At 44.9% G+C, this 15,482-nt stretch overlaps 1 protein-coding gene across 1 annotated transcript in view; it reads left to right on the top strand.

Annotated features, from left to right (window-relative positions):
- The first annotated feature begins 534 nt into the window (after positions 1-534).
- Positions 535-15,482, top strand: part of LOC124805557 (synaptotagmin-10-like) — a 547,973-nt gene continuing 533,025 nt past the window's right edge. The window contains exons 1-3 of the mRNA XM_047266123.1: positions 535-547; positions 610-614; positions 1,285-1,431. Coding sequence (XP_047122079.1) covers positions 535-547; positions 610-614; positions 1,285-1,431 — 165 coding nt within the window. The remainder of the gene's footprint in view (positions 548-609; positions 615-1,284; positions 1,432-15,482) is intronic.

Below are 15,482 nucleotides of genomic sequence, written 5' to 3'. Positions count from 1 at the left end.
ATGTTGTGGTATTAACGTCAACAGCGCACAATATTGCAATTCTCTAGTCCGGCTGCTGCTAATCTCAGACCAATGGTGCAGGAGGACGCAGAATGCAGTTTCCGGATGCCGCGATTTAGGGAGCCAGGACCAACATTCAGATGTCTAACGCTGGTAATCTTACTTGTGAGGGAATCTACTACTAGATGGACATTCAGGCTGCATTTGTCACAAGCCGTTCCAGGAGGGTACGAATCCAGAGCAGTAATAAATTTTCTAAACAGCGCACCAAGCAAGCGATTCCCGAAGATATTGTTTTATACCTGTATTTAATACTGTGTAATTAGTAGTATGTGTGTGGAGTAGAGATTGGCGAACTTAACATAGATTATAAAGTCACTAGCATGAAGACGTGCTGGTCGTGAAAGGGATTGCTCCTTGAATTTAATACGCGCTCCCTCCTGTTAGTAGCTAAGAGTTGGAGTTCTAGCCGTTGTGAAAAGTTTGTGGCATATCTAACCTCATGTTCCCTTACAGTCGAGCATTGAGCCATTGATGTTACGTACATGTATGAAGTTACATTGAAATTTGACCTGGTCTTTTGAATTGTTCCTTTTTCTTTATTTTCAGGCAGTGTATGTAGATGTAGACAAACGCGATAATAGTTAAAACTACCCAGTGTGCCATAGTGTGAGATAATTTCACTGAAGAAGTTCTCAGAAAGAAGGACTATCATGATAATGCGGTGCCAGTACCCAAGAACTTTTAACATCATGTGGAGTATTTAGAATGAGATTTTCACTCTGCAGCGGAGTGTGCGCTGATATGAAACTTCCTGGCAGAATAAAACTGTGTGACGGACCGAGACTCGAACTCGGGACCTTTGCCTTTACCGGGAAAATGTCCTACCATCTGAGCTACCCAAGCACGACTCATAACCCGTCCTCACAGCTTCAATTCTGCCAGTACCTCGTCTCCTACTTTCCAAACTTCCCATAAGCTCTTCTGCAGGTTCGTAGGTTCGCAGAAGAGCTTCTGTGAAGCTTGTAAAGTAGGAGACAAGGTACTGGCAGTATTGAAGCTGTGAGGACAGGTTGTGAGTCGTGCTTGGGTAGCTCAGATGATAGAGCACTTGCTCGAGAAAGGCAAAGGTCCCGAGTTCGAGTCTCGGTCCGTCACACGGCTTTAATCTGCCAGGAAGTTTCATGTTGAGTATTTGCTTATTCCATTGTAACTGAATGCGGCGGAGCCGTTCCCCTACAATTTGGGCGAGGCTGACGCGGTGACGTGTTTGTTGTGCAGCAGGTGCTGCGTCAGACGACGCTGCCGTCGGTGCCGACGCGCCACCAGACGTTCCAGAGGCAGCTGTCGCACCGGCTGGACCTGCCCAACATCCAGTTCAGCGTCTGCAGCCTCGGCCCGCGCCCAGACACCGGCATCGGTCTCATCAAGGTAAGGCGCCCAGCCGCTTTCTAGACGCAATGTTCTCGAATTCCAGCTGTCACAAAGGGATATGGAAGACTATCAATTTCCAAAAGTGCCTCCTATATTAGTGATTTTCACTGCGGGTTATGTATACATGTTCGTTACACTCTTGTGCTGGAAAAGCAGGACGGCACAGCGAATACATCTGGATGATACTACAAGTACTTGGCCTGCTATATACATTGCGAAAATTTAGTATGTGAACGTCCTCGATATAAGACCATAGAGAATGGCAAGAGGGAGGAAACATTCCATGGAAATGGCAAGACAGAGCATGTGGCAACACCGACTGCTCAGAATGTTACGTTACCTTGGGTACCGAGAGACGTCAGTCCAGCTTAGCGACTGCCCAGGCTATATCGCTCATGGCAGCCCCTTGGACACATAAGCTCACCGTCTTCAGGTCACAAGTGGCCCATCGGAACCATCCGACCGCCGTGTCGTCATCTACTGAGGATGCGGATAGGAGGGGCGTGTGGTCAACACACCGCTCTCCCGTCGTTATGATGGTTTTCTTTGACCAGAGCCGCTGCTATTCGGTCGAGTAGCTCCTCAATTGGAATTACGAGGCTGAGTGCACCTCGAAAAACGGCAACAGCGCATGGCGACCCAGATGGTCACCTATCCAAGTGTCGGCCATGCCCGACAGCGCTTAACTTCAGTGATATGACGGAACCGGTGTATCCAGTGCGGCAAGGCCGTTGCCGTCTCGGACACATATCTTATATCATATAGCACATTTTCGGATTTCGGAACGTATTCTGTATGTTCTATACTCAGCCAGATGAATTTCCCGTGACACTGTGGTGTCCAACATCTCTGAGATTATTACCCCTTAGAGAGTAAAAACCCCAACAACACTTAGTACTTCACTGTAAATTAACTAAAAATACACATTGATACTTTTAAAATCAACGGTAAATGAAATTTAATCTATGTTCAAGCAACTAAACCCTGCGAGGATCCCGTATCCTCACACGTCACATTACACTTTAAGACAAAAAAAAGAGACTCATGGAGAAGGAATTATTCGAACGCGATGCAAATCAGTAGATGCGATGTACATGTGCAGACAAACAAATTATTACAATTTCTGAAAAAATCGGCTGATTCCTTCAAAAGAAAGAGCTTCACGAATTGAGCAAGTCAGTAATGTAGAATGAGATTTTCACTCTGCAGCGGAGTGTGCGCTGATATGAAACTTTCTGGCAGATTAAAACTGTGTGCCGGACCGAAACTCGAACTCGGGACCTTCTGGAAACATCCCCCAGGCTGTGGCTAAGCCATGTCTCCGCAATATCCTTTCTTCCAGGAGTGCTAGTTCTGCAAGGTATGCAGGGGAGCTTCTGTGAAGTTTGGAAGGTAGGAGACGAGGTACTGGCGGAATTAAAGCTGTGAGGACGGGTCGTGAATCGTGTTCAGTTGGTAGAGCACTTGCCCGCGGAAGGCAAAGGTCCCGAGTTCGAGTCTCTGTCCGGCACACAGTTTTAATCTGCCAGGAAGTTTCAAGTCAGTAACGCGTTCGTCCACCTCTGGCACTTACTCAAGCATATATTGGATTTAGATTGATAGAGTTGTTGGATGTCCTCCTGAGGGGTGGATATCGTGTCAAATTCTGTCCAATTGGAGCGTTAGCCAGTCAAAATTCGGAGCTGGTTGGAGGACCTGCCAATAATGCTTCAAACGTTCTCATCTGGGGTGAAATCCGGCGACCTTGCTTGTCAAGGAGGCGTTTGGCCAGCATGAAGACAAGCAATAGACACTCTCACCGTCTGCGGGAGAGCATCATCTTCCTGAAATGCAAACCAAGAATCGCTTGCCATGAAGGGCAACAAAACGGGACGTACAGTATCGTCGACGTAGCACTCTGTTGTAAGTGTGCTGCTAATGAGACCCAAAAGATTCCTACTATGAAATAAACTGGCACCAACACTGGTTGTAGGGCCGTACGCGCAACAGTCAGGCTGGCATCCCACCGCTGTCCGAGGCGTCTCCAGACATGTCTTCATTCAGCTGAGAGCAGAACTCGTCATTGAGGACACTCCTGCTCCAGGCAATGAGATTCCAGGCCGAATGTGTCCGACAATGCAAACAGGCTTGCTGGCGTGCAGAGGACAACGGTAAGGGGCGCCCTGAGCCCAGCCCTCTTCTGTAAGCCAACTTTTGATGGTCCTTGGGGTCACTAAAACACCAGTAGTACGTCGGATTGATGATAATGATGAATCCAGGGCTCCGAGTGCCAGCTCGGTCTTCACGTTCTCTCGTCTCTCTAAGTCTTCCGCTTCCTTCTTGACGCTGTGTTCGGCCATGGTTCATCCATTCCTGCCAACACCGTCTAGTAGTGGCATCGCTCCTATTCAAATATCGAGCAGTTCGCCGATTACTCCAACCGGCTTCTTTGAGCCCGAATACACGTCCTCTCTCAAACGCTGACATTTCCATATAGAGCTTACGCGCCGGTCGCGAAGCATACAGGGGATAGGCCAAATAATGTGAACACCTGTACTTGGAATAGTTTATTGGTATGGGGTTGGACCCCCATTTGCCCGTAATACAGCTGCGATACTTCTTGGAATACTCTCGTATAATGATGGCGTAGTCTCCAGTCGTATGTTATGCCACTCTTCGATCACAACTTCTTCTAACATCCAGTAGTGACCAGCCAGGTGAAAATCTGTTCCCGAGTCTCCGCTCGAGTACCGCGCACATGGGTTCGAAATGTTCAAGTCTGGGGACTGTGCTGGCCAGGGAAGACACTGCAGTTCAGTTGGATGCCCCTCATACCATGATTGTACGTCCTGGCTGTGTGAATGGGTACATTATCGTCTTGAAATATGACATCATTGTTGAGGAACAACATTTGAATCATGGGGTGCTGCTGATCTCTTAAAATGTTCGCATAATCGTTGGCTGTAACACGGCCTTTGAGAGTAATAATAGGACCAGCGGAATACCATGATATGGCTGCCCACCATCACACTTCCACCTCCCTGTTTAACCGATTGAATCAAGCAACAGGGTTTGTAGGCTTCTTTTGACGTTCTCCAGACGTAAATCCGGCCCATTGTTGGACCATATGACCATATGACGTATTTGCACTGATCAGCCGTCCAGAACTTTTGTTCCTGATACCATGTTTTACGCTTATTTGCGTTGGTTGTCGTTACTAATGGTTTCGGTATAGCAGTCGTCCATGAATATTCGCTTTTTGGAGTTATCGGCGGACAGTGTCGATGGATACGAGGTCTCGAAGATGGCTTTTGAGCTCTGCAGTCACTTTAGCCGCCGTAGTTTAGTATTGTTTTGACACAATTCGTGTTAGCGTACGACGATCTCTGTCATGTTGTTTTGATTTGCGCCCACTATAACGTTTACACGATGATGTCTTTCCATGTTTTGAGTAGGCTGTCATGACTGTTGAAACAGTTGCTCTTGAAACATTCAATAAGTTGGCTGTCGGTTTTTGCTGCTCCAGCTAATCGGACCCCCACAATCTGCCCTCTTTGGAACTCTGTTAGGTCTTTCATTGCACGTCGACCTCAGCCTCTGAATGCAAATACGAAGTGTGCACTACTCGTAAACAACCTGCACTGATGCCTAGTCCGTATTGAACACTCACAGTCCAGCGCAACACGTGCCTTATCTGCGAAGTTGACGGTCAAACACAACTCTCCCACTATCACTGTTCACATTATTTTGCATATCCCCTGTAGTTACTATCCAACAGAGTACACGAAATAAATAAATGGAAATGTCGTGTGACTAGGGCCTCCCATCAGGTAGACCGTTCGCCGGGTGCAAGTCTTTCGATTTGACGTCACTTTGGTGACTTGCGCGTCGATGGGGGTGAAATTATGATGATAGGACAACACAACACCCAGTCCCTGAGCGGAGAAAATCTCCGACCCAGCCGGGAATCGAGCCCGGGCCATTAGGATTGACATTCTGTCGCGCTGACCACTCAGCTACCGGGCGCGGACAGTACTCGAAATGAAATTCACAAAGACTTTGAGCCCTGGTCTCAACATGTTCCCAGTTTACTTTCCTAGCTAGTCGTGAAACTGCACTGCAGCGTCACACATTCATCCATCGGTAGCCAAAGTTTACAGTTTTGCATTGTCCGTCACTACCTGTAAGACTATCAATTTCTGGTATATTTGCATATGTGCATCATGGTGCGTCATTTTTTTGTCGTAGATTGTGTTGCTGCGTTTTGAATTTTGAGGCTTATTCATTAGTTTGTGGGAATACTGATTATGGACAGTCATGCAGCAACAGCTGGTTAAGCTGTATCCAGCAATTAAAATAATCTTTGACTGCTGCCAGTGTTTTATGAGTTGTTGTTCGTGTTGTGTGCGCCGTTATCTGAACCAACTGGCCGGCAGCGCTCATGCGATGAACACGGAGAAGTGTGTTTCTCGATACAACCGGGTTGAAATTGCATTCGTCTCGAGATTTTATGTTCAGCTAAACCACCGCTCAGCGTTTATAATACAACTGAATTTTCATTGTGTAAAAATTCATTGTGTGTTCTGGTGTGTGGAATTTTTCTAAATGTAAGAATGCCTTGAATTGCAATATTTTTGTGATCCGACATTAATTGTTAGTTAAATCCCTTACTGTCCATATTGAAAGATCTTACTGAGGAAACATATTTATTTGACTAACTGACCGATTGAATGATTGGAGAAATGGGCACGGAGAGGAACTGTAACTCAGCGCTGCCGCTAATGTCTTCATGGCAGCGTTACCATTGTGGATACTGCATTAACCCAAGAAATAATGAAACTTTCAGATGGTTGGTAGCATTTATTTCTTTTATTCGTTTTGTTTTGGCCTAAGTCAGTTCATTCATTTTATAATTTTTGTTTTAACTGCCACAATAGCCAAAAACCATCTTTCACAAATGTACGTTCTGGTAACAGGCGTCAGGATCCTTAGATGTTTTCGATAATAACAGAATCTTACCACCAACATTTCATCATAATTGTATCAAATGGTTTTATGAGGACCCATTTTCTAGAGTTTTGGCTTTGTGGTGACCAGAAAGGTGTACTTTGTCTTCATTGGCTATACCTGAAAATTATTCCTTCACTGATGATCTAAGAACCTAGGCATTTACTTGCCAATTCTCCAAACAGGAAAGTAGTTCGCAATATAATTTGTTACTGTGTTATTCCACCTGTGACCGAGCATTTTTATTGCATCTGTCGAGTATTAGAGTCAATTCCGGTAATATCGAACCGTTCTCAACTTCAGTTGTGCATTGGTGAAGCTCCAGTTTGCGAAGAAAACTGTCAGAGGGGTTATGCAATGTTAAAAGAGTCGCCACATTTCTTTGCAAGCTGAGAACGAACGTAATGTATATCTCCTTAGAAGCCTGCAAGGAATGCCAATTTGGAAACAAATAGTCTATTACTTCGTCCCGATTGGCGAACGAACTGTTCACGTGCGTTATATTGAACGAACTCTGTGGAACCACTATATATTCTGCGCCAAGCAAGTGAAGCGCTGCAGTATGTTGTGGTCACTGCTGACTGCATGCACATTACATATAAACTCATTCGTGTGCAAACTGTGACTTCTGCCACATTGCCTCATCCGCTAATGGCCGTATTTGGAAACTGTAATGTATTGTTAGTTGTGCATTTGATAAAATGGTTCAAATGGCTCTGAGCACTATGGGACTCAACTGCTGTGGTCATTGGTCCCCTAGAACTTAGAACTACTTAAACCTAACTAACCTAAGGACATCACACACATCCATGTCCGAGACAGGATTCGAAACTGCGACCGTAGCGGTCGCGTGATTGCAAACTGTAGCAGAATATGAAGATACACCTCTCCTGTTACGGTACCTTCAAAGAAGAATGGGCCAATCAAACCACGCGATGACAGACCACAGCCGGCCGGTGTGGTCGTGCGGTTCTAGGCGCTTCGGTCTGGAACCGCGTGACCGCTACGGTCGCAGGTTCGAATCCTGCCTCGGGCATGGATGTGTGTGATGTCCTTAGGTTAGTTGGGTTTAAGTAGTTCTAAGTTCTAGGGACTAACGACCACAGATGTTAAGTCCCATAGTGCTCAGAGCCATTTGAAACATTTTTGACAGACCACACCACACATTAGAACCCGGTAGCTTAACATGTTTGTCCACATGAAAGTGAGGATCTTCAAGAGCCCAGGACACGCAGTTGTGGCGGTTTACGGTCCCGATCAATTTGAGTTGCACCTCGTCAGACTGGATAACCATCCCTGCAAACCGTTCATCCTCGCGAAGCATGCCTTCAAACCACTCGCAGTACTTCAGCCTTCTGTCGCATTTATTTCACGTTTTGTTTGGGAGGTAGTAACCTTCAGAGTGTTACGGGCGGCTGCAACATGCTGTAGATAACACTCGGCCGTATGCATATGGGTGTTCTGATGGTGGAATGTTGATTTAAGGGAGCTGATCAAATGGGAGTCCATGTTCCTGAATGCGCAATGCAATGCACCTTCTAAACGTAACGTCGCTGGTGTTACGGTGCGCCAAGATTCCTCGATGCGCCGTTTCCAGTCGCCTCGGGTTGTGAGTTCACTACATAAAAACGATTCTTTTGACAGCTCCAAAAAATAAATCTGCTGGTGTTAAATGGAGGCCATTTGCTGAGGTTCGCGGCGTCCCAACCATCTTCCAGGGAATCCGTTGCTCAATTCTTGAACATCATCTCGTGCAGAATGGACTGGGTGACCATCGTGCTGCATCCACATGCATCCTCTAATGTCCAGACGGACATTTGCAAGGAGAGGACCTAAAGTATCGACATTAAAAGTTCGATACAGCCCAACTGTCAGTGTACCTGCAGACGAGCGTACACCGATGATTTCATCCGCAGAGATGTCCCACCACATGTTTACTATCTCTGTTGACCACCGACAGGACGCACCTACCTAGGATCCTATGTGACATGTAATGCATATTATACCGGTTCACTGTACCATATTTGTGAGTGGCGAAAGTCGTCAGGACCAGATACCATATCTGTAAGATTCTACTACGATTATGCGAAAGAACTTACTCACTTTCTATCAGTAATTTATCGTAGATCGCTTCAGTAACGAAGGGTACCTAGCGACTGGAAGAAGGTGCAGGTCATTCCCGTGTTTAAGAAGGGCATTAGGACAGATGCACACAATTATAGACCTATATCGTTGACGTCAGTCTGTTGTAGAATTATGGAACATGTTTTTTACCCAATAATGTCAGGTGTTTGCTATTGAAGAGTTCTTCATGATCATATTAATTCATTTACGAAAGCATCTCTTAATGAAACAGATCACCACCTTTTATAGTCTTACCTTGTTGGATTGATATTAGAATCGGTATTCATACTAATCTTATTTTCGTGATTTACTAACTCGCTGCAAGAGTCATTTTTAGAGATTAATATTATTCAGTTAAAGCCTACGATGGAAAGGACCTTTCCATATGCTATCAGTTAAAAGATAAGTTAAGGATTAGTGTCGTACAGCACATTGAGATAACTGCCACAACTGCTGCAGCCGTATATTTATGTTTCCTGGCAAGAAACATTATGCTGCCCTACTTAAGTGCTTTAATAACACTGTAACTAATGCGATTAAGGCGTTTCCGTATGATTCATGATTAATAATGTTGAGAAAAGATGTTAGCTCCATAACTGAGGTGTCACTAGTGCTATTGGTGTCAATTATATTGACAAAGAGATTAAAGTATAGGCTTTCGTATAATAACAGTTTCTCAAAAGGACACTCTTTTGTTTAGCAAACAACTGGCATTTACCTAAAAAATAAAATAATCCCCGCCCCGTTCTTAATTTTTCGTCGGTGTCAGTTTACGAAAGGTTAACGTTCAACCGAGTCATTTCTCCCGAGACAGGAATCCCTCTCTCAGATACGTGTATTCGCTCGTTTGCATCAGTCGTGAATGTTTGCACCACCTCCGGCCTCCGGGGGAACAGCCTATACGATAAGCGGCTAATGAACACCTGTGTTTCTTTTCTTTTTTTTTTTTTTTTTTTTTTTTTTAATACGAGGGCATGCTGAAAAGTGATGCCTTCGAATTTATTATGTAAAAACTCTCAAAGCTTTTCGAATAAATCAAACGTTATTAACATTAAAAAATGGTTGAAATGGCTTTGAGCCCTATTGGACTTAACAGCTGAGGTCATCAGTCCCCTAGAACTTGGAACTACTTAAACCTAACTAACCTAAGGACATCACACACATCCATGGCCAAGGCAAGATTCGAATCTGCGACCCTAGCGGTCGCGCGGTTCCAGACTGAAGCGCCTAGAACCGCTCGGCCATTGCGGCCGGCTATTAACATTCCACCTCTTCATTCTTCATGTTTGTTACACATATTTGTAGTCCTCTGCCGCCAGATAATTCAGAATTGTATCGTGTAACATGACGATGTGTAACATAACTATGTCGGTGCACGTGAAACACCTTGCTGTAATCGAGTTTCGAATTAGATCATTTCGTCCACACACGGAGCACATTCTCCTTCAGCATGACAACACCAAACGACACACGAGCGCCGCGAAATGTGGAGCAATCCGAAGCCTCGGGTTCACTGCCATGTATCATATTCCACACAGTCCCGACTTGGCCCCATCCGATTTTTACCTGCTTCTAAAACTCAAAGAACACCTTCAAAGACTTCACTTTGATAGTGATGAAGTCGTGCAAGACCAGCTGAGACTGCAGTTCCACCAACAAAGTCAAACATTCGACAGCGGCGGTATCAACAAAGTGATCTACTATTAAGAGTGTGGGTGTTGGAGAAAACAATTCCTTTATTCCCACATAAATTTAGCAATAACTTAACACTACACACATGAATGAATTGTGTAGACATGAACATCACGGAATAACTAACAAAAGCTAAGTCAAAGAATAACTATATCACTGCTCGTAAATTAACACTTCACGGAGTGTTTATGAAGCACTGTACACTTGTAGGGATCGATAGTCAGAAATAGGTCACTACAAGAGAAATGCTTTCGTCACCAGGTTCCTTATGTTGAGAATTAAATATGTAAATATGAAAAATAAAGGAATACGAGTTCGGGCTGAATAGTAATGCCTCTGGATTTTAAATGTGAAAACTCTTAAAGCTTTTTAAATGAAACATACTTTGTTAACATTCTACAACTTGTTTGTTGACACCGTGACTGCAGAATGTTCGACTTTGTTGACGGAACTACAATCTGACCTCTGCTTGCACCGATTCATCACTGCGAAAAGGACGTCCTCGGAGGCGTTCTTCAAGTTTTGGAACGACATGAAAATCGGATGGGGCCAAGTCGGACTATATAGACGACGATCGACGACAGTAAACCCAGGGCGCCGAATTGTTGAAGACGTGGCAGCGCTCGTTTGTTGCCTCCCATTGTCATGCTGGAGGAGAGGATGCTCCATGTGTGGAAGAAATCTTCTGCTGTTAGAGAATCGATTACAGCACGTATTTCCCCATGCTACGACATAACTACGTTACACACCACCATTTCACACGCTACAATTCGGAACCCGCTGGCGGCACAGGGTTTTTTGAACTTGCTTCATGGGGGACGGGGGGGGGGGGGGGGGGGAGGAATTTGAGCAAATAATATATCAACTGATATTGAGAACAGACTAAAAAATTCGGAGACATTACTTTTCCGCACGCCCTCGTAGGGTGTTGATAACGTTTGTTTTATTTAGAAGGCTTTATGAGTTTCTACATAAAAATTTCGAGGGCATTACTTTTCAGACCACCCTCGTAGTTACAGCCAGGACGCCAGGAGATGCTCACGCCTTTTAGGAGAGACGGGAGAAGGGGGGTCTGAAAGCCCCCCACGGGCTGAGAGGGTTGCGAACGGCAGTGCTGGGCAGGTGGGGTATGGTGGAGTAGTGGAAAACGTAATCCCGAAAGCAGACGGCAGAGGGCTCTCCTTGCAGTGAGAGCATTGGCCGGGGGTCAGGAAGACACCCACCCCCACCCCCTCCTCCCCCCTCACCGCCTCATTTCCTTTGTTCCGGGAGAGACGCAGCCTGGCCACTAGGGCAGATTGCACCTCACAGCCGTACCGCCAGCCTGTAGTAAGCGCCAGCCAGATAAGGGAACAGCAGTGACGGTCCAAGGAGAGCGAGCTCAGGTATTACCACTTGTTAAGTAAAGCAGCCAGCCCGCCTGCCTGCATAGCGTAACGGGCAGAGCGCTTGCGAGTCAGGCAGCGAGAGTAAGCACTGTCGCACTAAACACGGGCTCCAAATTCATGACTCTTTCGCTGGATTATCAGCGGCTCATGATTGGCTTGTCACTTGCGTACCACCTAAAATGACGGACTCTAATGGCGCAGTTCTTCCGAGGCAACATTTGTGCAACATGTGGTATGTAGCAATGACGTGGCGGCGCATGCAACATGCTGCGTTGTACCGGGTAGTTATAATTTTAAAAAGTCCAGTGTGGGCTGTAATTATCGTGTAGCAGTAAAACTTGATAGATATTCCAAAGCATTAATGCGGAACCGAGTTACGCTGCAAAAAATTTAGTTCCAGTTGTGGCCACCAGGTGCAATCCTGCCGCTGTGAATGCAAGAAAGACGTAAAAAAATTCTTTCTAATGTGTAATAATTTAGAACGGAACGTGGGGAGGAAACGACAAAAAAATGAGAAAAACGTCATGCTCAATTTACTATTAACCGCTTCTTAGACTGTTCGTTCAATATGGACACCGGAAACGCCGACGAAATACTGCATCCGTAAAAAGTCGTGATCAATGCTCATAGCAGTTCCGGTGAAATCTGAACAGCGTGTTCCTGGATACTGCCCTTCAGAGCAGATAGAGACCGAACATTTCCCTGGTAACAGCGTTCTTTTAGAAACCCCACAGCCAAAATAAAATCAGATCAAGTGATTTTGTAGGCCGTACTTCTGGATAACCTCTGGAGATAACACGCTCGTGGAAGGTTGCACAGGGCGAGCGGCACACCCCGTCTTGCATGAAATCAGTGGTTTCCACACCACTGCGCTCTTCCAAAGCAGGAATCACATGCTGTAGAAGAATGTCCCGATAACGTACAGACGCCACGTTACACCTGGCGTATTCTATCCAAAGAGGAACAGAGCGAGAATAAAGATGCCTCTGAATACACACCACGAAGTCACACATGGCGAGTGTAGTGGCTCTTCGTGCACAACACGTGGTTCAACAGCACCCCAAATTCGGTAGTTCTGTGTATTCACTGCACCCTGTAAGTAAAATGTGCCTGATCACTCCGTAGAATATTGCCCCGTCACATGCCATCAACTTCGATCTGCGCGACAAAGCGAAGAGTTGTCATAAAATCGTACAAACTGTGTACAGCGCTAGATCTGCATATGGCGGATGCAATCGGAACTGAGTGGCCGAGCGGTTCTAGACGCTACAGTCTGGAAGCGCGCAACCGCTACGGTCGCAGGTTCGAATCTCGCCTCGGGCATGGATGTGTGTGATGTCCTTAGGTTAGTTAGGTTTAAGTAGTTCTAAGTTCTAGGGGACTGATGCCCTCAGAAGTTAAGTCCCATAGTGCTGAGAGCCATTTGAACCATTTTTGAATACAATCGGAACTAATTTTTTTTTCAGCGTAAATCGGTCCCGCATAGGAGCAACAGCATACCTACCATGTTTCGCTGCCATACGACAATTATAAGTGCACTTCTCCGATGTTGCTTCAATGAAATTGAATGAGGTGCATACTACAAACACACGGTTTCATGTCGTGCAGTAAATGCTGGCAACACTAGGCGACATGTAGCATGCGACTTGAGGCAACGTGTTTCTTAGCGTTGCCTTGATGGAATTCCGCCTTAAGATATTTTGTCCCGCTATCATCCCGTGTTTCACCCCCTAAAGAATATGACGCACAATCGATTCAAAATTGACGCTGGTCAAGCGACCAACGGACCTGGCTGGGAAAAGTAGGGCCTGTGCAGTCTGCAGTTTTTCTTATTCATCTTTTCCCTTCCGAAATTCGTTGGAATAGGAGGCTTAACATTTGCACACAAAAATTCAAACTGTTTATGTCTGTGCTCGCAAAACTCGAAAATCAGTCAGTCGATTAACTTTAAATTTGGACACAACATTGGATTCTAACATGCGTGTGTTTTTATGTACTTGTTCTTTTTAAATATGTGTAATATATAAATAAGTTGTAATACATAAAGGGGAAACGCTGTTAACAAAAGTATCAACTATTTTCTTCAAATCTTTACACGAAACTCCCACGAATATTTTGACAGTCATAGGCTGTAAATTTTAAATATGTATGATATATTACCATGATTTGCTTTAAATTTTAAACGATACTCTATTAAACATTCAGGCAGACGTACATGACATATTTTTTTAACTGTCTGCGAGAAAGAAAATGCCCTGATGTGCTCTGCTGTAAAAATGTGAAGCTGTGATTCGTTTCTCGCAGGCAGTTTTATCTACGGTAGTGCGGCCCTTGGACCATTAGACAAATTCTTTCTTCCATACATATTATTTCTCACTATATATATTTTACAGCATAAATTATATACGAAACAATGTGCTGCTTTGTTTTATTCCTCATAGACGGTATTCACAGAAAACAGGAAGTTTTATTTCTGCCTTATAAGCTTGCTATTGGAATACTACTACAGAACCAGAATTTTCAACAACAATAAACAAGGCTCGAGGTTAGTGGTGGAAGGGTGGGGGAGGGGGGAGAATGTGATGGAGGACAGAGGGGTGGGACGAAATGGACGTGGAGAACGGAAAGGAGAAGATGGAGAGACAGAGGGGGCAGGAGGCGGGAGAGAGAGGGAAGAAGGTTCAAATGGCTCTGAGCACTATGGGACTTAACATCTATGGTCATCAGTCCCCTAGAACTTAGAACTACTTAAACCTAACTAACCTAAGGACATCACACAACACCCAGCCATCACGAGGCAGAGAAAATCCCTGACCCCGCCGGGAATCGAACCCGGGAACCCGGCCGTGGGAAGCGAGAACGCTATCGCACGACCACGAGATGCGGTCTAGGGAAGAAGGAGGAGAGGGACAGGGGAATGGGGGAGAAGGAGATTAGGAAGTATATCCCATATATTCCCATATGTTACAGAAACGTGTGCTTTCTCTTTTCTTTCTTTTCCATTTAACCAGACAGAGTCACAGCAACGCGTGGTAGGGTACAGCTTGTAAGGTAAATAAAATAATGAGAGTAAATACCAAGGTGAGTAAATAAATTTATGAAACAACTTGAATTAGTGAAATATTAAAATTTTACTCCTGGTTGTTTTACGATAGCTCTTTCACTCCCTGAGTTACGCATCCAGACATTTCTCCGAAAAAGGAGATCAATGGTACTTACAAAAAGGCAATCGAAGGAAACATATTCACGGAGTCACCCTGCATTGTGGTCATTGTTTATGCATTCATTTTACATATTAATCCTCTCATTCCCACCAATTTCGATATGGTGAAAACCAAATATGGAGAATGCATGTAAGAATCAAACAAAGATCCTCCGCTTCAGGGCCAGACGCCTTCGTCGTTCGGCCACTGCCGCTATCGTTGAAAGTTGCCAATTTCATATGTACACAGGTGACAGTCGTTAAAGTGTCGTTCCTCGATTTTTTCGAAAATTCTGCATCTGCAAGCACCACATACAGGGTGTTTAAAAAATGACCGGTATATTTGAAACGGCAATAAAAACTAAACGAGCAGCGATAGAAATACACCGTTTGTTGCAATATGCTTGGGACAACAGTACATTTTCAGGCGGACAAACTTTCGAAATTACAGTAGTTACAATTTTCAACAACAGATGGCGCTGCAAGTGATGTGAAAGATATAGAAGACAACGCAGTCTGTGGGTGCGCCATTCTGTACGTCATCTTTCTGCTGTAAGCGTGTGCTGTTCACAACGTGCAAGTGTGCTGTAGACAACATGGTTTATTCCTTAGAACAGAGGATTTTTCTGTTGTTGGAATTCCACCGCCTATAACAC

This window comes from Schistocerca piceifrons, chromosome 7 (assembly GCF_021461385.2).
Source record: "Schistocerca piceifrons isolate TAMUIC-IGC-003096 chromosome 7, iqSchPice1.1, whole genome shotgun sequence".
In the NCBI taxonomy this organism is placed as follows: Eukaryota; Metazoa; Arthropoda; class Insecta; order Orthoptera; family Acrididae; genus Schistocerca; species Schistocerca piceifrons.
Note: the sequence above shows the minus strand (reverse complement) of the source record. Positions and strands in the feature narration are given on the sequence as shown.